At 43.1% G+C, this 23,212-nt stretch overlaps 1 protein-coding gene across 1 annotated transcript in view; it reads left to right on the forward strand.

The window, feature by feature from the left end:
• The window catches only part of ADAMTSL2 (ADAMTS like 2), a 48,442-nt gene that overhangs the window by 15,907 nt on the left and 9,323 nt on the right, over nt 1-23,212 (forward strand). Inside the window, exons 12-14 of the mRNA XM_018563709.1 lie at nt 10,192-10,295; nt 12,152-12,278; nt 13,038-13,251. Coding sequence (XP_018419211.1) covers nt 10,192-10,295; nt 12,152-12,278; nt 13,038-13,251 — 445 coding nt within the window. The remainder of the gene's footprint in view (nt 1-10,191; nt 10,296-12,151; nt 12,279-13,037; nt 13,252-23,212) is intronic.

The raw sequence follows: 23,212 nt of genomic DNA on the forward strand, positions 1-23,212 counted from the left end.
GAGAGAGTTCCCTTTCATTCCTCCCTGCTTCCCTCAGCCTGTTTAATAGCGGATCATTCTTCTCAGCAGTTACAAAGAGACGTGTGTCTAGAGACAGTCTAGACAGGACATTATTAGCCTGGAGTTTAAATAGTATGTTGAGTTTCTTGTGGAATGCAAAGCATAGGTGTCCTCTAAAGAACGTCTAACTATATTTTTTTTTATATGTATGAAGTTGTCGACTAATATATACCCCAGACCATCAGTGAAGCACCAGCAACATATAAAATCAGAATTGTCTGCACATATTACTGTGCATGAATTGTTACGCTCAGGCACTTTGCATTAGAGCAACCGATCGAAATGTGTGTTTGGTCAAATGTAAGTCTTGCTTCTTCCCTATGTGAGCCCCAGCCTTTGGAAAAGACTTGCCTCCTTGAATTCATTGTTTGTAAATAGTAATAACAGGTTTATAACAAGTTGTGGAAACTAAAAAGTCATTTTCAATAACATCAAGTTATAAAGCGACAAAATGGGACTATTCTTATATTGCGTATGTAGTAGATTTTTATATAAAAATGTTTCACTTAAATAATATGAAGCATCCAAACCACCATTTTGCAAACAAAGCTGTAAGCATCTAAGATGACTTACACATCTGGAACTTTTTTTATTATGTGTATCTGCAACCTTAAAGCAAACAGCCTCCATCCCAGCAGTACTTTAGATGTTCTCAGAGGTGACACAGTGACAAAGATTCCTGATATCTTGCTAGTGTGTTAGGGGCAACATCATGATCAGTTAAGCAGTTTTGCTTCTAATCCCTTGGCAATGAACACAGTGACCGCAGTGTTCTGTTTTACCAGCCTGTCCTCCAAAACACTGGGAGGGGAGCTATTGACAGTAGGTGATACCATGAAAACCCATATTTAGCGAGAATTGTCACGTTTTACGTTTTAATCGTCAAGTTGTTAAAAAGGCATTGGGTAATTTGGATCAGTGAGTGTATTTGTAGTCCTCATTGTGGCATTGATTTGTGACATTGACATTTGTAATTGCTTTTTGCCCCATATTTTCATCATTCTATTTTACATACAGATTCATGATGGTGCCCCCTAGTGGCCACACCTGTAAATGAGGGATTTTTATTTGATGCAAACCCAGGCAGGGGGGATTTCTAAAGTGGCAGGCAGCGATCAGGGCCGGATTTACTCTCTCTGCTACCCCTATGCCAGGCTCCTCAATGCGCCCCCCCTACCCGCCAAACCCCAATGGAGAATGGCAGACCTGCAGGTTGCATACAAGTTATCTCGGCGACATTGCTGAGATCAAATCTGCAAAACAAGCAGCGGCTTCCCCGCTGTACATTTAGCTCTGCTTGGCCAAAACTGCAGTCACAGGCGTCGGGAGATAGGAATTCCACACCCCTGCTGCCCCTCTGCTCCCTGCTGCCCCAAGGCCGGGCCTTGGTTGGCCTTCAGGGAAATCCGTCCCTGGCAGCGATAGGTAGCCCTACTATCCCACAGTAAGTCATATACGCAGGATGAGGGAAGAGCTAAATATCAAAATGCTTGGGCGACAATTACATTAAAAGTGTGTCCAGGTAGGACACTCTGCACTTTAGAATTCTTTACAACCGCAGGTTCACTTTAAGGGCTGCTAAAATAAGCTCAATTACTCTTATAGTTTAATGTTTTCAGTCCGGTCTGACCTAACCCACAGACTTGCACTGAGAGAGGAGCAGTAAAATACAGTCATTATACATGCAAGGAAGCCAAGCCTTCATATGCAATAAGCAAATATGGCTTCCCCCAATGTGCAGATATATTTACACACTGTCCTCAGGAACAAAGCTAGCACACACTGATAAAGTTATTGACATTAAACTGATTACTTTCAGATATATTTGGCAAAAGAAAAAAAGTGAAAATGTCCCCAGGAGCCGCCTGCCGATGGAAGCCGTGGCGGTGCCAAATCAGACCGGCAAAGCTCCACTGAGAAGGAAAACTGAAAACCACACGCGGCCCCGTTCATTTATATTTCAAAATAAATAGGATTCAGTTTCTTTTAATGATAGACTATGCACAGTGGTGCTTATTTAAGGGGCCTCGCACGCCGTACAGGGAAACGCGGTTTCTCCCCGTGAAGGTTTATAGCAGAACCAAAGTCGGGCAGCGTAAGTAATAATTTTCTGACGCACGTAAAGCCAGGCTCGATGCTACAGAGACCTGCCGGGCAGCCCTCACTAGGGATTAGATGCTGCCGTGTCTGTGTCCTTTTTATTTGCCCTCACCAAACCACACAGAGAAAATAACTGAGCTAGCAGCAGTCGGAACGGTTAACCTGCGAGATGCAGACATGGAAAGATCTGCTTGTGGGCACCTGAAACCTGTGCTATCTGTCAGCCAAATAGTCGCAGCATTGAACTAGGAAAGGTAATATTTAGGGCTCATTCACATGGGGGTGCACAAAGACCTGCTTCAGGGAGGCACAGGTGCAACGTGTAATTGCGTACAGCCTTCTGTACATCCCTATGGGAGGACGCAGCTGTATGCAGCCACATGCAATTACACGCCAACCCAAACCTGCACATCCATGGAGGTCTGGGTGCTTGCACTTAGATGCAACACGCTGGACCTGTCCCTCCCGTGTGAATGGAACCTTAAGGGCCAGTTCATCCGAACTAGCTATTCAGTTTGGAGTGGATGGTAGAGATTAAACTACCTAGCAGTTTTTTCTATCTCTTGGAGACTCTATTGGTGAGTCCCCGGGTCTGCACACCTGCTGTGGACATTATGAGGGGTTCCCACTCTCCCTTCCTTTTATTAACTGTATATTATGGAGAATGTAACAGCAGGATCTGGAACGCCCCAAGGTGGGTAGGAACCCTTTAAAGTGGAAGTCCACCCTCCTATATTTTACAGCAAAGGAAGGAGCCATCTTAGCCCCTAATGGATTGCAGTTGCCATGGTGATGCACATGTGATCAGCTATGACACCAAATTACTGTCTGCCTTAATCTATGATCACAATATTTTGCCTGATGAAGGGTAACCTAAGTGCCCCAGAAACGTTGCGATTATGTGATATTATTAACATGCGTCAAAAAAACGGAGTGCTGGTGACCCTTCTTTTTCAGCTATGACACCAGACCTTTGAGGGCTTGAAAGTTTGGCTGAGAGCTGAAATGAGCACGCTGGCAACCTTGACAGTAACTGTGTTGGTAGATAATAAATAGGAGGATAAAGTTCCTCTTTAACTTCACAGGAAGCCAGGAGCTGGGTTGGGGGGCCAGGAGGAGCAGAAGCCAGGGTCTGACACAACATCAGGTACAACATCATTTTCATGTGGCCTGATCTTTTGATTCAATGCATTTAGTGACCAATTTTTAAAGGAGCACTATTAACTTTTGTGTTTTAACAACTGTATCAGCACCAACAATGTGACCTATATGTGGCCCTTATGGACTGGAGCTAGATAACCGTGCTATAGACATGAATCTGGATGAACAGATAGTTTCCGACCAGACCACACCAATGCTCTCCAATGTCTGTTGGCATCTTAAAGACGAACTTGGCCCACTAATATGACTCTCTCCCAAAACAGTTACATTGAAGACATGCCTCTGGTAATAATTGTCAATGTTGTCAGTGTGCTTATTTCAGCTCAGTCTCAACCGAACTTTCAAACCTTCAAATGTCTGGTGTCATAGCTGATCCCATGTGTAGCACCATGGCAACTGTAATCCAAATAGAAGCTAAGATGGCACCTTCCCTGGCTGTAAAGGATAGGAGGGTGTAGCTTTGCTTTAAAAGCCCAATTGAACTTTCCGTTTAAACCAGCTAAATACATTCCAGGTGCATCAAAACAGGTGTGCAAAGTCTTACAGTTTTTTTCAAATCATGCAAAGTAGGAAAAGCCTATTTCCTGCTATCATGCTGCAGAGTAAGACCTTTCCCTCCAGTTAGCTTCCTGCTAACTGGAGAGCTCTAACTCAGCAGGGGGCATGTCAGACCTCTGTAGAGAGACAACTGCTTCTACACATGGATCAAGGGTACTTCTCTGCAGCATGCCGGCAGGGGTTAGGTTTTTCTACTCAAGCAATGGTTGCTTTCTAAAAAAAAAACTGTGAGACATTTGTTTTGAATGAATTTAGCTGATTTAAACTGAAGGTTTCATTGAGTTTTTAGTATCTCTGGTGATCATCAGGCAATATGGGAGTTGCCATAGCAGTGAGCCAAGTTGTCAGAATTTCCGGATGAAGATATTTTTCTGCAGAACAATCATGGAATTGCAGGCGGTACTATCCTAATAAATAAATGACACATATTTGGAACAAAAAATGGCCGCGGCACTTTTATTGGTTTAATTCTTCTTAAAACTTAATTTAATCAACCTATGAGGATAATCCTCAATGATAAACTAAACTGATCAGGGACAGATCTTTTGGTGTGAATTTCATAATACAGCCTGAGAATTGCATACATGAGCAGATTTTGTCTGTTTAGCATGTACTGTATATATTCTATACAATTCCCCCAAAATCTCCTCCATTGAATTAACAAGTTAAATATCTATTCGGTAAATCTCAGGTGGGAGGACGAGCGTTAATCTCAGGAGAGCGGAGAATTACGCTTCTCTACAAACTTTCGTCCACAAGTCAGGCAGCCAAAACAGCATTTCATTCCAGGCCGGCCTTTTTGCCAAAAGTGTTTTTTCTTTCTTTTTTTTTTTTTCTTCTTCTCTTCTCTTTTTGGCTTTGAAACTGCAGTAAAACACTGCGGGATCAGTCAGCAGAGGACGAATCCTCTCAAGGAATATTCTACTGAAATAAAAGTAGGACGCCCACCCAGGGAGGTCGGAAGACACATGAAAGGACTTCACCGCCGTGGTTATCCCCCAGACAGACGGACAACAAAACGTCCTGTTGCTTTCACTTAACACTCAAGTTTTCCTGTTCCATATTTTTCGCCTGGTGACGCGGCTGCTGCTCTCTTCTCATTATTGTCACATTTAATTACTTTTCCTTCCCTTGGTTTGTGACTCTTTTCTTTGTTGTGCCTACTTTTTCCGATGGCTGACCTGTACAGGCACAGACACCCTACTGTACATGTATGAAAATGAACAGCCGCTGCAAGTCACCCTAAGCAGCCTTTAATTACTGGTTATGAACAGTGCAGCTCACAGCAGCCGAGGCATGTCCAGTCTGGCATTCATGCTTTTTTTTGGCCTGTGCTTGGCGGTTTGATAGAAGAACGTTTTAGCTCTCCTGGTGATTTTACAGTATACCTCAGCTTCATTTGATCCAGCTCCTCTTAAGTCCTGCTAGCTGCTGATTGGGGGTTCTTCCTAGTGTTTCAATTCAAAACACTATTCTGTTAATGGAGTAAATTTTGGAAATGTAAGTTACCAAAACGCTTTTAGGGAACTTTCACACCATAGTTTTGCGCTAAAGGCATGTTAACAGTGTATTTAGCGCAGTTATCGCACAAAGCAATGTATGCACTACTCCACTACTCTTTTTCAACGCACAGCAATGCATTGTATGCTATTGTATTACCATGCAGTGTAATGGTACACCAACACACCTTGCTGCTGGGAGGTGCATTGGGGTGCCATTCAGACTGAATGACAAACACAAGCACACCTAGCGTGCACTGCATTGCGTTGTGCAACAGCAGTATTGTGCCTTTAGCGCAATGCTGTGGTATGTATAGAACCCTATATAAGTGTCACTACCTCGTTAATTTTACAGCGATTTGTAACTCAGTTGCTCAGCAATTGTTTGTCATATCTGTGAAAAGCTCGCCAGTGACATTGGAACAACATTCACCTCTATGACTTAGCTAAAAATCATTCATTTGAAGTGATTGGTACCGGTGAACATAATGATGTCGCATGAGTTTGACCTATAGCTGTGAAACTACCAAATCAACCAAAATTACACGTGGCACATGATTGAATTAGGATGAGTCGGGATGTAGAGCCTGAGAATAGAATGCTATTTTCATATTTTATGCAGTATAATATACCTGACTTGTTGTAAAATATGATGCAGGCTGATTTTGTACAAGAAATATATAGAGAAAGGCCTTCTGTTGCCCCAGGAGGGGGCCAGCACAATCACAGGGGACCCATTGTGGGGAAACGGAGGTCTGGAGATCGCTAAGAGAATAGTTATTGATCTGATTTAGCCGAGCTGCAGAGCAGAGGTCAGCATTGTCCCTCAGCTGCCATTGTCCTCATGTTTTCTTGTTAAGAGAAGCTAATTTTTGGCAAGTCTTGACATTAATGGGTCAATCAATCCATTACAGCAATGTAAGGAAAAGCAGTCGTCCTCTATTGCTGTTTCCCTCTGCATCACCAGCCACTTCCTCCTTTGGTCACTCATGTTCCTCTTGGTAGTTTACCACCCACCGGACCTAAACAGGAAATTCAGGAATAGCTCTGAAACTGCCTCTGATGTCACCGAGTGGCAAACATAAAGTGTATTGAGTGCTCTAGAAGAGGCATCTACTCGTCCTTTGTGGGACATCATCGACCCCTCTACAGTCTCAAAAAAAACTAAATAACACATTTACAATTGTGCCAGGTGAACTTTGAGTTGCGTTGCTTGTTTGCATTGTGTTGCACATGGCTGACCTTAGCGGGCGGTATTTTGAAGGTTCAGATTGAAAGACTTTTTTTATCCCATGTTTCTCCGTTTCCTGACCTCATTATGTGACATGCTGAATCTTGCCACTAGTCTCCAAGGCAACACGTTGCCAGGGTTTTCTGTAGTCAAAACGCTGGGCACATTTACAAAAGATGTCACATTCTTAAAGGGAAGAGTTTCAAGTAAAAAAAAAACCCTTTTAAGCCTTTAAGCTAAAATAGGCACAATGGAAGTATTCTCGATCTCTGCACCGTGTGTGGTTAGCATTTTTTGGTGGCATATGCTTCACTCAATAAGGTCAAGGATAGCCAAGGACGGAGCAGGTATCCCGCCAAGTGCGGTGGTTGAAGAGATAATCTGCCTGATCTCCAATTAGCTAATCAAACACGCATATGACTCAATGAAGGATTCACCAACAGGTTAGTTGACCTACCTGTGCGCTGAAGAGAAACTCCAACTCCGTAAATCACACCCAGTAGCAGAGATCCATAGAAAATATAAATCTCTGTGATCATCTGTAGCTTTTTTCCAGCCCGGTACAATGTATTTCATTAAGACTCTGGAGGAGAGGCTGACCTGAATATGCATGTTTAATCATAATACAATGGTCCAAGACACCCTCTCAAGGTTTGAAGGCATATGGGTCTATGGCCACATTAAGCAGTAGAGGCCGGTATGGATATAAGGCTGCACAGAACACCATAGGCACTACTTGAAAAGGCAAATAATATTAAATTAATATATTTTATAGGATAACGGCTACTTTATGAAGCGGATGGAAACAGGTTGCTCATGGTTACCAAGCAGATGTTCACTTTTACAACACAAATATGACCTAAGGTCCAATGGCCGATGTGAGCAACATGTATTCTTACCCCTCAGCAAATTGGCACTTCATTTAACTCTAAACAGAACAAGGAACTATAGATTTACATTTTATCATTACATTTTAGTTTTTGACAGAGAGAGAATTTCGTTGTTGTCTGTGTCCTATTCAGGAGATTTCCCATCATTAACTGTCATCGAGAAACAACCTAAAAATGCCTTCTTAGACAGTTGTCACTGAAAGAGGTCTCCATTAGAAAATCCACTTCCTGTTCTGCTGACAACTATAACATTTTGGATTTCCCATCACTTTCAGTCCAAGTAACACCAGGACAAATAGGGTGAATCCTCCAAGCGGAGACACAGACAGCACACAAAAAAATGGTTAAAGTAGCACTTCAATTTCTATCCTAAATCTGTCATGTCACTTTATGACCAATCTCCAAATAATACATTATAGTCACGCTTTGATATACCTTCTTGAAAATGGCCTGCAGACTCTTGGACGGTTTGCCTTGTTTCTTTTTCTAACAACTGTTGACTGCAAATGCATGCATATAAGTCAACATAATAGAATCATAAAGGAGTCACATTGTAAAAGTCTTTAAAATCAAAAGAAAATTTACCTTTTTTGTAGTTTGGAAGAAATGATTTATTTTTCATATATAAGGTTGGATTTGATATATATGGCATTAAGTTTCTTCTTGCTCCTATTGTTGGATGATGAAATAAAAGAATGTGTAGCACAAGATTTTGCCTGTGTGTACTGTGTCCAGTCACTGACTGTTCATGAATGGACATTTCCACATTTGGAAATGCCCTTAAAAAAAAAAGAGCATCCTTAATCCCTGTACCTGTATAATGGCGCTCCCTCCACGGGCTCCCCCTTCCCCCATTTTTGCTGGAGGAAAGCACTGGAGAAATCGGGGGTTGCACAAAGGAGATGTAACGCAGTTTCAAACTCCCATCTCCAACTGCGTCCGCTGAAGGGCTTTGAGCCTGCGTTACAAAATGGTGGTAGGTAGTTGCGGGAGAGGAAAGGATGGGAGGCGGGGCAGACAAAACACTCCACTGCTCTAACATTTTCACGATAGGTCCTCCCTTTGTGGGGGCCCGATTCCTTCAGGGCTTCCCTCCAGCACAAAAAGGGGTCCCGTGGACTGGACCCCATTATACAGGTACAGGGAAGGGGATGCATTTTTAAAGGACGTCTTCTAAACGTGGAAAAAGTCCTTTAAAAACATCTGCTTTATCAATCCATTAACAGCAGGGAAAGGAACAGACCGCTGTCAGTGCTGAGCCATTGTATTGATTCTAGCCAGGAAGGTGCCACTTTTGTCCCTGTATGAATAAGTGACAAAAGAAACGCTAGTTTTGTTATATTCTGTGTCTATACTGGGTATTTTTTATCCCAATTCTCTTTTTCTAGACAGTGGAAGCTCTGCTTCTAACCACCCAGGGGATTCTACTTGGGGAAAAGGACAGGTATGTTGTAAAAAAAGCACCTCAATCACTTCTCCATTCTGTATATACGCACATGCACAAAGCAAACACTAAAAGCTACAGATCACTGGGACAGAATAGAGATCGGGGCCACCAAATATCTCCAAACAAATCTGATTTTTCTATTCTTTGCTAATTAATATACTTTACTTGTTTTACGATTTGCAAGATACCTGGGGATAAGAGAAAGGAAGCAAAGTAAACCCGCCTTATACTAAACACAAGGGTTGCTTCAGTATTCAGGAGCAAGTCAGTCGAGGAGTCAGCTACAGACCATGTGCTCCGGTTGATGACGCCACACAAGAGATATTACGTTTAAAGTGTAACTACAGCCCAGTTTTTTTTTTCATTGTTGTATAGAGTGGGGAAGGGTTAGATCTTTGGTCACGTTGACCCCTTGGGGAGATTCTACCCCTATTTCCTGTCCTGGTGGCTACACCAGGAGAGAAAAAAACCGTTTTGGACCCTATGAAAGTCTACTAAAAAACGTTTTTATTAATGTCTGCGAGATTCTGTGAAATACCAATCTCACAGGAAGTGAGGGTGAATCTCACCAGCAGGCACACAGGCAGCAATTAAAACTTGGCAGATGTTCTAACCCTTCCTCTTTCTATCCAAAACTTTCCGGCAGGAGTTCCACTTTAAATTGTTTTTGTAAAAGTTTGCCACCACCAGCTGTCATTATTGGGACGCGTTAGCTACCTGGCTCATTGGATTTGCTCAGCCCTACAAAAAGGGATCTGAGTACACAGCTGGTGAATAGAAATAGCAGCCACAGCTTGGTCCTCTGACCTCCCAGGTCCGGACACCCTTCTATCATTAAAGAGAACCAGTCATTTCTTACCAAACCTAGAGTGCAGACTACATCTGTTAAACCATGGTCTAAAATCCCTCTGTGCATATGAACAGGACCAACACTGATCTCCTGCCACTCATGGCGTCATTGCCTGCAAAGCTGAATGCCTTTGCCTTCCCAATCCCAGGGTCAATATGAAGCTGATTCTTTGTATATTCATAGATTTGTCTGCAGGTTTTCAACCCCCTTTGGCCTACATAGAGGGATAGGAATGTATAACAGCACTGTGCACGCTTGAGGTATGTTAACACGTGACTGGTTCTCTTTAAACCCTAGGTTATCATGGAGCAGGTTTCTTTCAATGTCTTCCTTGTGAAGTTGCAACAGCAGTGGCAGTCTGGGTGGTCTTATCTCTCTCTTCTGTGTGTCAATAGAAAAGGCCCAAAATTGCAGAGGAAGGTGCAGGGGATCAGCGCGGTGGACATGTACCGCTGGAAGTTGTCTTCACATGAGCCGTGCAGTGCCACCTGCACTACAGGTTAGTCATGAATGTTTATTTCATTCAGCCCATTATTGGGGACCTAAGAAAAAGTGCACTGAGTACAGTGGCTCAGTGGTTAGCACCGCGTTCAATGAGTTACTAGTAAATATGCAGTATCTCCACAATAGTGATTCTCTCCCTCCTGTGAGCTCTCCTACGTGCCTCCTCCTCCTCTCTCCCATCAGTTATAGAGCACCCATCATTTGATGTAAAATGCAGATTTCATACAAATAGTATAAAGCAGCAGCTATAGATAAACTTACAAAAATTGACCAAAACCATAAAATCCGTTTGCTTTTAGAAAACTCACTGCGGCGCCCTCTAGTGCCTTCCAACAGCTGGATAGTAGGGATGAGCAAAACAAAGAATCTTCTTTTAAACACAATTCTGGTGAAAATCAAGAGGTTTCAGTGAAATTTCACTATTTTAGTGAAATGTATTGAATTTAACAGGGAAGGCATTTTTAGCGGTGCAATGGACTTACGGAAACTCCACCAACTATCCTGATACTGTTGTTGTACCATAAATAGCCACTCATTAACATCACTATTTTGTTTTTCTTTTGACAAAAATGAAAAAAGAGTAAAATAAATAAATAATAAAGAATAGCAGCAGTACAAAAAAACAACAAATACAAAAAAAAACAACAAATAATAAAAACAAAGATTGAATTAATTATAAATAATTTTTAAAAAAACGGAATTATCCAATAAATATATCTCCCCCTCCCAAAAAAAGCACACACCCTGTAAATGAAGCGGATCATTTTCTTTTTTCTTTCATATTTGGCCTAAGCAACAAAAATGAGGGAGTTTGTGCTTCAGCAAAATTTTGCTGACGGTAAGAATGGTAATTTCACAGTGCAGTCATTTTTACTAAAATGACTCCTCTCATCCTTATTGGACAGCCCTGTTCCATAGAGATTCACACATCACCTGTTGGCAGTCAGCATGTGCCCTGTGTAAGAATGAGCCTGGTTTCCTCTGGCAGGAGGGCACAGACTGGGATTCCAGACAAGGCTCTTTCTGTGGCTGAGGGACAGCCTTCCCGTGCCATGTCCCCTTCTTCTCCTCCAGAGAATTAAACTGTATGGAATGTCAGCTCATTAGTGGGACTTTCCATCCAGGTTAATGTCTGCCCTGTCCCACTGTGCCTGGCTCTGGATTCTCTATATTCTATACTCCATGTAATATTATTCTCACAAGTCAAATGTCCACAGTCACTTTTCTGAACGAAGGCACTATGGGCTTCAGTAAGAATTGTCAATATACAGTGAGAAAGGCGTGTGTGGGGGGGTAGTCTACACATGTAATTCTATCAACTACAATATAAACCTGCAGAGGTTCTCACAATTCCCCATTCTACTTTACAAAAAAATACTAACATCTGTACCTCTGCTGGAGAGATTTTGCTCACTTCCTCTCTTGGTGACACAATAATGGGAAAATCTCCCCAATAGCAATAAAATCCTGACAGAGGTTCTAGCTCTTACCTGCTCTGTCCAAAACTAAAACAGATTTTTTTTGTCCGCAGTTGTCCTTTATTCTATACAATTCAATAAAACACTTCAAGGAGTATGCTGCCAAAGTACCCATGACAATCAATGAGGGTCCACTGTACATTGGGCAGGCCTGAGTAAATTGGGACTGGCTGCATTGGGTTACTGCACTTTTCTCTGTGCTAGGTTTAGGAAATAATCTAGCTACAGTATTTGTGGGATTTGTTAATTGCAAAAGGTGCAAATGACGTTATTGTCCGTCTATGTTCTCGTGGGCGGTCCACTTTATAAATAACATCCTATAATATCTAAACCATGTAACAGTTTGTCCTGTTTGTCTTTCCTCCCCGGACAGGAGTGATGTCAATCTATGCCATGTGCGTGCGATACGACGGGGTGGACGTAGACGACACTTACTGTAACGCTCTGACCCGCCCTGAGCCAGTCCACGAATTCTGCTCAGGAAGGGAGTGCCAGCCAAGGTACATTCTGTAGTAAACATAGTCGATTACTATGACTGCCACATCCCAGGACTGACCTCTCTGAGATCTGCCACAATCTGTGCAGCATTTCAGAAAAGCAAATTAAGTTGAAGAGTCATTTTCAGCTATTGCCAAGCTGACTCCAACTCTCTCAGCTTGGCATCCCTGATCTTCCTGTCCAGTACAAGGTCACTTGGGACAACGCAGGCTCCAGCAGCTGGTCATTTCTAGCTTGGAGGAGGGAGCAGCGGAGGAGTGTCTTACCTTGCTGTGCCTGTATGTTTGTGAAGACACTCACAGCTTACTAGCAAACAATGGTGGCTCCAGAGGATCGTGCAAGGGATGAAGCCACCCTATAACATGATATCAGGACTAATACTCAGGGTACCAGCTGATCCGGCAGGAAACTAAAACTTAAAAAACAAAATTCCTGACTGTGTTCGTGTCCACCAGGGAGTTTTGGGTGTTCCAGCTCCGTCTCTTACATTCTCCATAATAAGAAATTATAAAATATCCGTCAGGAAGATAATGGGCACAGACCCAGATATTGAAGTGCAGAGATCTCACCAATAGCATTTCTGAGAGATGGAAGAAACTTTTAGGTGGTTTACCTCTCCAGCATCCACCAGACACCGAAATGTCAATTTAAGGTGAAGTGGCCGTTTAATGAAACAACTGTGATAGAAGTATTGTTCTTAGTAAATGCACACAGTAGATACATCCTGTTCATTGAATGTGATCTTGTGGTGCCTCTTCTAGGTGGGAGACGAGCAGTTGGAGCGAGTGTTCGCGGACCTGTGGAGAAGGGTACCAATTCCGCATTGTGCGGTGCTGGAAGATGATCTCACCTGGATTTGACAGCTCTGTGTACAGCGTCCTTTGTGATTCTGCAGACATCACCAAGCCGGACGAGAGGAAAGTGTGCAGGAATCCAGCCTGTGGACCACAGTGGGAGATGTCTGAGTGGTCAGAGGTAATGCATCTACCTTCTGTGGCCAGCAATGTACAGCAGAGTCCAGGAGGGACAGTCTTATTTAGCACAAGTAGGGAACTGAACAGTCATTCGGGGGATTCCTTACATGCAGCTCTTTTATCCAACACAAGTTTATTAAAATTAAAAGCTTCCTCTAGTAAAATAACAAATGCTGCTTTTGTTGACCTTTCCATCATTAAATGCTCATTGCCTAGCTGCCCCTGACTTCAATACTGTCTCAGTCGCCGACCTGAAACAGGCATGTAGCAATTGCAGCCAGTGTGAAGTTAGACTTACAGAATTATCAGTCTTTTTTTCTTTTTGTGAAGTACAGAAATGATCCCATATTACTTATACAGTTTTACAAATGTACCTGTTATCAGTATAGTCTTTGAACGGATGACCAGATGTCCCAGTTATAACAGGGCCATTTCTGGCTCGTAGAAGTCCCTAACTGTCCCTGCAATGGAAGGGCTATACCTGCCAAGTATACACACTAAATAGCTTTCTTGTCTGCGGCGGATGGCAGGCCCATTGCTGTAAATGGACAGGCTTGCTGGCCGGGGAAAGTTAAATAGCTCTTCAAGTCATTACTGAATCCCAAATGAACACAGAGGATATGCCTACTGTGAGTCATAGTTGCTTAAAAAGAAAAGATGCAGCTCGGCTTATGCAAGACTCTGACTATTCATTTTATAATTATTATTACTTTGCAGGTTAGCCTGCAAAAAAACTTGTTTTGCAATTATTTGCCTTAATTTTGACTCTGACTCTTAAGCTCTAGAGTCAGGGGCCATCTGAAGTCTCATGGTGGCTAACCTGCCAATTGCTTAACATTACTAACTGTCTCCCAGTTTCAGAATGTACATAACATTATCAAATAACAGAGCCACATCCTCTTAAAGGATAACTTCACTTTCTTAAGGTTATCCTTTAAATCCTTGGTTCTCAACTGGTGGGTCGTGACCCAAAAGTGGGTCACGACCCAGTATTCAGTGGGTCGCCGCATGCCTTTCACTTTTCTAGGCGAGAGGCTCCCAGTCCTCCCACTAGCACAGCACTGTCCATTCTTACACTGAACAGCCATTCAAAATATGCTGCCCAGCTCTAAGTGTTGACTTGACGTGGAGTGGGCTGGGGGTATGGCCACGAGGGAGCTCGAACCATACATGCAATGCTTATAGCTCCCTCGCATGTCCTGTAGAGGTGCCTGGAATGGAGTGACATCACATTCTGGCTCCCGGCACCTCTATAGGGCACACAAGGGAGCTGTAAAGGCAATGCATATATGGATGGAGCTCCATCACAGCACAGCAGCCCACACTGCCATGCATTCCATTGCAGTGTGACTTGGGACGCGACTTAATGATCAAGGACAAATGTGGGTTCTGAAGTTACAAAGGTTGAGAATCACTGCTTTAAATGACCCCTCTCCCAAAGTCTCATTCACTTGCCCATGCTCCAGGCAGATTCATGCTGGGTCGCATGAGAGATGGCGTCACCTATGTCCATACACCTTGCGATTATCATTCGAAAAACGAATGCGATCGGGTTTTCGTATGATAATCGGCCATTTGATAGGAAGTGGATGATCACAATTACTGTGCAACTGGGTGAATTTCTTCGGTCAGGCTGGAAAACTTTTTTTGAATCGTACGAAAATTTATGGATTAGTGGCGTTTTCATACGGAAAAAATTGCAACATGAACACTGCACATGCGCAAACGAAAATCTGTTCTGTCAATCGATGAAATTTGGCCAGTTAGTATTGCTAATGAACGATAATCAAAATCTACATTGGTCTGTGCATGCAAGCAGAAATAAAATGGGGGTTCGATGACGGAACAAAAGAAATCGAACGATAATTGTTAGGTGTATGGGCACCTTGAGGCATAAATGAAATTTTGTCTACACATGCACAGAAGACTTCAGGACCAGATAGGAGACTTTCCAGTGACACCCTCATGACCTCCTGTCACAGTGTGGATCTACCCAGGGCCGGATTTACTCTCACTGCTGCCCCAAGGCCAGGTTCCTCAATGCGCCCCCCTGCCCATGCTCTACCAGGAGCATGGGCAGGTAAGTGTAAGTCTTGGAACAGGGATTCATTGAGGGCCCATTTATATGCGTGTGGGGGCATTAATGTGCGCCACACCAAAATGTCTCAAAAATCACACATGCCAAAAATGTTTGCCATGTGTTGCAGTGCATTCCAATTCATGTGTGTTGCCTTACTATGTGGGGTTAAAATGAATGGCACCGCAGTGTGGTAGCGTGCTCATTCACGCAAAACATAGCTGTAAATCAGCCATTAAAGGAACATTTTACCACATTTATCTTTAACTATGGGGCTCTGTTTTTGATGGTATGCACACTCAGAAGCTGGGAGGACAGGCGGGCAACAACTGTCACTGTTTAGGTGATCTCTGACTCTCAAAAGTTTAAGGCCACTAGATTTGGATGGACGACATAAAGAATCCATTAAGTTATAGCCAGGTAGGCCTATGCACTACTTCATTGTTTGTAACCCAGATTCTATCATCAGACTATTTGTTGCCAGTTAAAGAGCCCCCAAATCCGGGACTCATTTACAAATGTCATCTCCCAGTCCTGAAGTAGGAGCTCTGACACACTGCAAGAAAAATCAGGTTCCAGCCTCTTCCAGCAATTTTGCAGCTTGTATGAGATTCTTTACCGCTGACTGGCAAGAAAGAAGGAACAATGAGCTTCCTGACCATTCATCCAGGAAGCAGTAGATCAGGTATTGGTTTGCTGGGACTTGTAGTTCAGAACAGGTGTAGGAAGCTGTAATCCAAAAAGAGTATGTTATGCTTTGCTTTCTCTCCATTTCATAGATACACAATTATGTTATGGAGAGGCAGCTAAGACCCTACTAGAGACGTCTGTATTTTCAGTGCCAAGTCCCCTGTTCAGACCAAAGGGAACACTTAATAATTACTGTGTGTCCCCCGGCGACTGCGTCTTTGGATGTCCCCGGAGTGTGCCGCTCACCCTGCAGTTCTGTGCAGGTGAACGCAGCTTTTGATCCATCACAGGTGCAGCCGTGAGCGCCCCCCGCTAGTAACAAAGCCTTTGATGAAGCCACTGGGCACCATTACCGGCTATGCTAATCTCATTTAGATCTGTGTCTGCAGCCAAGTGCCAGTTGGCAGAGCATAAAACAGCCCAATTCAGAGGGATCAGAAAAGCATGAAAGGGACTAAGATGTGAAACGCGTCAGTCACACACTACCCTGCTGCAAACTGATAGGCTGTCTCTTGCTGGTGCTGCTTTATCAAATGCCACAAGATAATGTTTCATTCCACAGGAGGAAGCAAGGCTGACAGTTTGGGAAGTAGGCAGTGTTTGGCCAGAAAACCATTTGTTGACAAGTGGGGAGTGATTAACTCTTGAACATCCACAGCATGGCACATTTTTTCTATTCACTGGCCATGGGGAAATTGTGGTTATTGTGGAACTACAAAGCCAGGATTGCCTGTCATGCCGGGGTACAAAAAGCATGAGAGTCTTTATCCTATATCAAACAAGAGCCATGTTGTCTATACTTATTGCACAGAGCTTGATGTTTTTTGACCAAGTAGAACATGAATGGCTAAACCCATGAAGATCTGGTTGACACTTCCTGCATCAGTGACACTGGAGATTCCCAGCTTTGCTTTGTTCAACTTTGACCTCTCATCCTTGCCTTCTAAAATACTCTGTGAACTTTGCTCCTTCTGCTATCTCATTCTCCTCTCCTAAAATACTCTAACTCTCCTTTTCTGAAATACTTTGTTCTGCTCAATGACTCTGCGTTTTCCTCAACTCTAACTCTAGGGTTGTCACCTTTACTTCAAGCAAAACCCGAACACTCTAGCGGTGCGCGGACATTTTTTGGGGGAGAATGAGTCGCGGCGTATTCATATGTAAATAGTACCACCCCTTCATATGTAAATATCACAGTTGAGACTATTTTCAGTGGGGGGCCAGTAGCCCCTATCTTGATTTTGGTTGCCCCTGTCTGCCTGACATCTTGTGTCCAAGTTTCTGCTGCCATGAAACCCGGACACAGCATTCAAAACCCGAACTGTCGGGGTGAATCCTGGACAGGTGGCAACCCTATCTAACTCTCATCTCCTAAAATACTCTGTACTGCTGGAGGACTCTGCTCTTTCCTCTATCTAACTCTCCTCTCCTGAAATACACTGTTCTGATGGAGGACTCTGCTCCTTCCTCTATCTAACTCTCTTCTCCATAAATACTATGTGCTGCTGGAGGACTCTGCTCCTTCCTCTATCTAACTCTCCTCTCCAGAAGTACTCTGTACTGATAGAGGACTCCGCTCCTTCCTCTATCTAACTCCCCTCTCCAGAAACACTCTGTTCTGATGGAGGACTCTCATCCTTCTTCTATCTAACTCTCCTCTCCAGAAATACTCTGTTCTGATCGAGGACTCTCATCCTTCCTCTATCTAACTCTCCTCTTCAGAAATACTCTGTTCTGATAGAGAACTCTGCTCCTTCCACTATCTAACTCTCCTCTCCAGAAACACTCTGTACTGATGGAGGACTCTCATCCTTCTTCTATCTAACTCTCCTCTTCAGAAATACTCTGTTCTGATAGAGAACTCTGCTCCTTCCACTATCTAACTCTCCTCTCCAGAAACACTCTGTACTGATGGAGGACTCTCATCCTTCTTCTATCTAATTCTCCTCTTCAGAAATACTCTGTTCTGATAGAGAACTCTGCTCCTTCCACTATCTAACTCTCCTCTCCAGAAACACTCTGTTCTGATGGAGGACTCTCATCCTTCTTCTATCTAACTCTCCTCTTCAGAAATACTCTGTTCTGATAGAGAACTCTGCTCCTTCCACTATCTAACTCTCCTCTCCAGAAACACTCTGTACTGATGGAGGACTCTCATCCTTCTATCTAATTCTCCTCTTCAGAAATACTCTGTACTGATAGAGGACTCTCATCCTTCTATCTAATTCTCCTCTGCAGAAAACACTCTGTGCTGCTAGAAGATTCTGCTTCGTCCACTATATAATTCTCTGCTCCTTCCTATCCCCTTTGACACTATCAAACTCTCCTGAAATCCTTAGAGGAAGGAGCAAACTCCTTCAGCAGCACAGAGTGTTTCAGGAGAGGAGAGTTGGATAGATGAAGGAGTAAAAGGAGCAGAGTCCTTTAGCACCACAGAGTATTTCAGTACCATACTCCTGATGTCTAACTCTCCTCTCCCTAAATACTCCACACTGATTGAAGATCCTGCTGCTTTCACTATATAACTTTCCTTTCCTTAAACATTCAGCATTAATGGGGGACTTTGTTCCATTCACTATTTAACTCCCCACTTTTTAAATATTCTTCTTCTGCTACCGGTATCTAACTTGCTTCGCCTAAAATACACTGTGCTACTGGAGGACTCTGCTCCTTCCGCTAACTCTCCTCTCCTGAAATACTTTGTGCTGCTGATGTACTCCTTCTGTTCTCTTTTTTCTCTGAAAACACTCTTTCCTGCTCTGCTACTTCCACTAACGCTCCTCTCCTGATTGAATCCTTCCTCTTCCTCTTCCACTGTTCTGATCGAGGACTCTCATCATTCCTCTATCTAACTCTCCTCTCCAGAAACACTCTGTTCTGATGGAGGACTCTCATCCTTCTTCTATCTAATTCTCCTCTTCAGAAATACTCTGTACTGATAGAGGACTCTCATCCTTCTATCTAATTCTCCTCTGCAGAAAACACTCTGTGCTGCTAGAAGATTCTGCTTCGTCCACTATATAATTCTCTGCTCCTTCCTATCCCCTTTGACACTATCAAACTCTCCTGAAATCCTTAGAGGAAGGAGCAAACTCCTTCAGCAGCACAGAGTGTTTCAGGAGAGGAGAGTTGGATAGATGAAGGAGTAAAAGGAGCAGAGTCCTTTAGCACCACAGAGTATTTCAGTACCATACTCCTGATGTCTAACTCTCCTCTCCCTAAATACTCCACACTGATTGAAGATCCTGCTGCTTTCACTATATAACTTTCCTTTCCTTAAACATTCAGCATTAATGGGGGACTTTGTTCCATTCACTATTTAACTCCCCACTTTTTAAATATTCTTCTTCTGCTACCGGTATCTAACTTGCTTCGCCTAAAATACACTGTGCTACTGGAGGACTCTGCTCCTTCCGCTAACTCTCCTCTCCTGAAATACTTTGTGCTGCTGATGTACTCCTTCTGTTCTCTTTTTTCTCTGAAAACACTCTTTCCTGCTCTGCTACTTCCACTAACGCTCCTCTCCTGATTGAATCCTTCCTCTTCCTCTTCCACTGTTCTGATCGAGGACTCTCATCATTCCTCTATCTAACTCTCCTCTCCAGAAACACTCTGTTCTGATGGAGGACTCTCATCCTTCTTCTATCTAATTCTCCTCTTCAGAAATACTCTGTTCTGATAGAGAACTTCTTTGCTCTAGCTTTCATCCTTGCTCTAACTTTCATCTTCTGTCCTATTAAACTCTGTGCTGTTGGAGGACTCTGCTCCCATTACTATCTACTCTCCTTAAATACTCTGTGCTGCAGGAGGACTCCACTCTTTTTGCCATCTAGCTATCCTCTCCTGAAACATTCCGTGCTGCTTAAAGGGGTTCTAAACCCTCCGGGTTTTTTTGCCTATATCTACTGCTAGCAAGCAAAAAAAAACCTGCTTTAACAACGGTTTACATTTGCCCTGTTTTCGTTGCGCGCTCCCGCCCGAGAATCTGAAGCTGCTCGGGTGGCCGCAAAGTATCTTGGGGCGGGCGCATGCGCAGTTTGGATTTTTGGCCGGGAGACGAGCAGAGACGCAAGGTAAGTCACTGGAAGCGTACACCCGCATGCAGACACCGTTGGATCGGAAGTGCCTGCAAGCAGAGAGGAGTCAGCACTGGATCGGAGAGCCGCCGCACCGCTGGAGGGACAGATGAAAACATCACGAAAGAAGAAGATGGTCGGATTAAGAAACCTCATTTAAGGTAAGTGCTGACATTAGGGAAACATTTTTTTGACTTTAATGTCACTTTAAGGGTTCTGCTTCTTTCAGTTACTCTTATCTCCTGACAAAGTCTGTGCCTGAATGTGGTTGCTGCTGCTAGGACTTTTAGATCACCTGCACCTGTATAAAGCAGCTTGTGATGCGTGATCTGCAGATTGAATCTGTCAACGTTCCTGTCTCTGCTCAGGCATATAGTGCTGTGAAGTCCCAGTCTTGCTCTCTCTAGCAGCTATGCCCCCTTGGCATTACTCTCTGTTCCTTTTACAAGCACAGCCATAAAAGTGATAGTTTTGCATTTTCAGCGCGCTCCACGCACTGAACTATATAAATAAGACCTCCTCACACCTTAAACCAGATGTCTTGGCAGACAGGACTTGTGCTCTGATCAGCTGTCTTCTCGTCTGGAGACAAAGTGTGCCTGTAGGTAATTTTAGCCAGGAATGTAGTCTGGATGTACAGGCCGGCCCGCACATGGGACGCCATGATTGCAGGTAATAAGGACCTCCGCTGCGAACCCAACTTAATTCTGCAACTGAGCTCATCATTTCCAAGGTTCCCGCTCTGTTAGTCATGGCATGAGAACATCATGAGGCACTGTTTGTGTCTGAAGTGGCCACATAATAGAATGCCCTATCGGTATTAAAGCTACACTCCGCTCACACATGAAAAGTTTCAACTGGAACTTCCTTTAGGGCATCTATGCCCGGCTGTATTATCATTTTTTACTGCTTGTGGTATTCACTGAATGGCTCTGAGCTTATCAACTCCTCACTGGCCAATCACCAAGCTCCAGCATTGTCATGTTCGCAAGAGGAGAGCGAGTCCCATCCTTCTCTAAAAGTGGAAGTACCGGGTATTCTTTCATCACTCCCTTAAGGTAGGGACATGGGCAAAGCACGTGTTCACTTTAAAGTGAGCCTGAAAAGAGAACCTGTCAATAAAAATATGGGTGCATCCTTTCTTTTTATTTTTGAGGGTGCAGTTTGTTATCCTTAAAGCTGAAGTGCATGCAAACTCCTAATCAAACTATTGAAATTAGGGCTGGTAATGATTAAAATTTTCGTGTTCGATTAATCGAAATTTTTTTTAATCGATTAATTTCGATTAATTATAACGCACATACAGATCCAACTACATTGGCCTATACCCATACAGCAGAGCAATGAAGTAATAAAATGAACTAGGATCACACTAATCCAGCACGTTATTAATCTCACGTGCCCCACTCAATATGGCCGCCGCTTGAGTGGGGCAACTCAGAATAATAACGTGCTGGATTAGTGTGATCCTAGTTCATTTTATTACTTCATTGCTGTGCTGTATGTGTATAGGCCAATGCCTTGGAGTTTGGTCCACACTTGTGGGCACACTGACCAGCTGGGAAGATTGTAGAAGAAAGGTTCGATGTCAATTGGCAGGCTGCACAGTGATGTTCCCTTTACATGTAAGTATAACCTATTTAAAAATTGATACGGCAGAACAAGTTTCTTGGGCAAACTCACCGGCCCAAGTGGCTCCGTTGGCTAACGAAGGGAATGAGGGAGGAGTCCGGTGACGTCACGGACATCGACGTCACCGGACTCCTCCCCCTCTCCCTTCGTTAGACGACGGAGCCACTTGGGTGAAGGGTGGAGAAGTCCGGTAATGTCGATGTCCGTGACGTCACTGGATCTCCGACGGGACTCCCAGAAGCTGGCGGACAGGTGAGTTTTTTCATTAGCGATCAAAAGTATTGTAATCGATCAAAAATTTTAACGATTAATCGAGGAATTCATCGTTCATTTCCACAGCCCTAGTTGAAATAAACCTATGGGAACCATTTTACCTGCCAAAGGATTTGTATTTTCCATCCAGCCCTGAGATTTATATAGCTCTGCCACACGGCACAGCCCTGTCTAGTAAGGGATGTGGCCTAATATTTCCCTCCTACAGTTAAAGGATAATTAAACCCTTGTTTTTCTGCATATATCTAGTGCTAGCAAGTAGACATGTGCGATTCGTTTTGTTACGAATCGAAATTCGTACGAATTTTCCTGAAATTCGTAAATTCGGAAGCATCCGAAATCCGAATTGCAGTTTCCGAATTATATCCGAAATACGAAATTCCGTTAACGAATTTCGGATCCGAATTTCTTTGAAACAGGAACTAATATTACCCCTGTAAATGAGGTTGAACAACATGACAAGATTTTTTTTTTAATCCGAAATACAGATCCGCTGCTGCTGAGGGTTGCATTACAATACACAGGCAGGAAATACGAAATTTCATTGACGGAATTTCATTCCGTTACGAACATTCATTATATTTAAGTTAAAAAGCAAAGTACATTTATATTGGAGTTGATGGTAGTTTTTTTTTAAATCCGAAATTCGGATACGGAATCCGTTAACGGAATTCGTATTTTGTTTTGGTTGACCAATCAGAGGTTTTCTCTTCTGCTGCTGAGAGTTGCATTACAATACACAGGCAGGAAATACGAAATTCCGTTGACGTATTTTCGTTCCGTTACAAACATTCGTTATAGTGAAGTTAAAAAGCATAGTACATTTATATTGGAGTTGATGGTAGTTTTTTTTAAACTCCGAAATACAAAATTCGGATACGGAATCCGTTAACGGAATTCGTATTTCGTTTTGGTTGACCAATCAGAGGTTTTCTCTTCTGCTGCTGAGAGTTGCATTACAATACAGGCAGGAAATACGAAATTCCGTTGACGTATTTTCGTTCCGTTACGAACATTCGTTATAGTGAAGTTAAAAAGCAAAGTACATTTATATTGGGGTTGATGGTAGTTTTTTTTAAAGTCCGAAATACGAAATTCGGATCCGGAATCCGTATTTCGGCTAAAAAAACAACTACCACATCGACTCCAATATTAACAAAGATATTTTTGCTTTTTAACTTCATCATAACGAATGTTCGTAAAGTTACGAAAAT

Source organism: Nanorana parkeri, unplaced genomic scaffold (assembly GCF_000935625.1).
Source record: "Nanorana parkeri isolate BGI_ZX_2015 unplaced genomic scaffold, ASM93562v1 scaffold689, whole genome shotgun sequence".
NCBI classification, from domain to species: Eukaryota; Metazoa; Chordata; class Amphibia; order Anura; family Dicroglossidae; genus Nanorana; species Nanorana parkeri.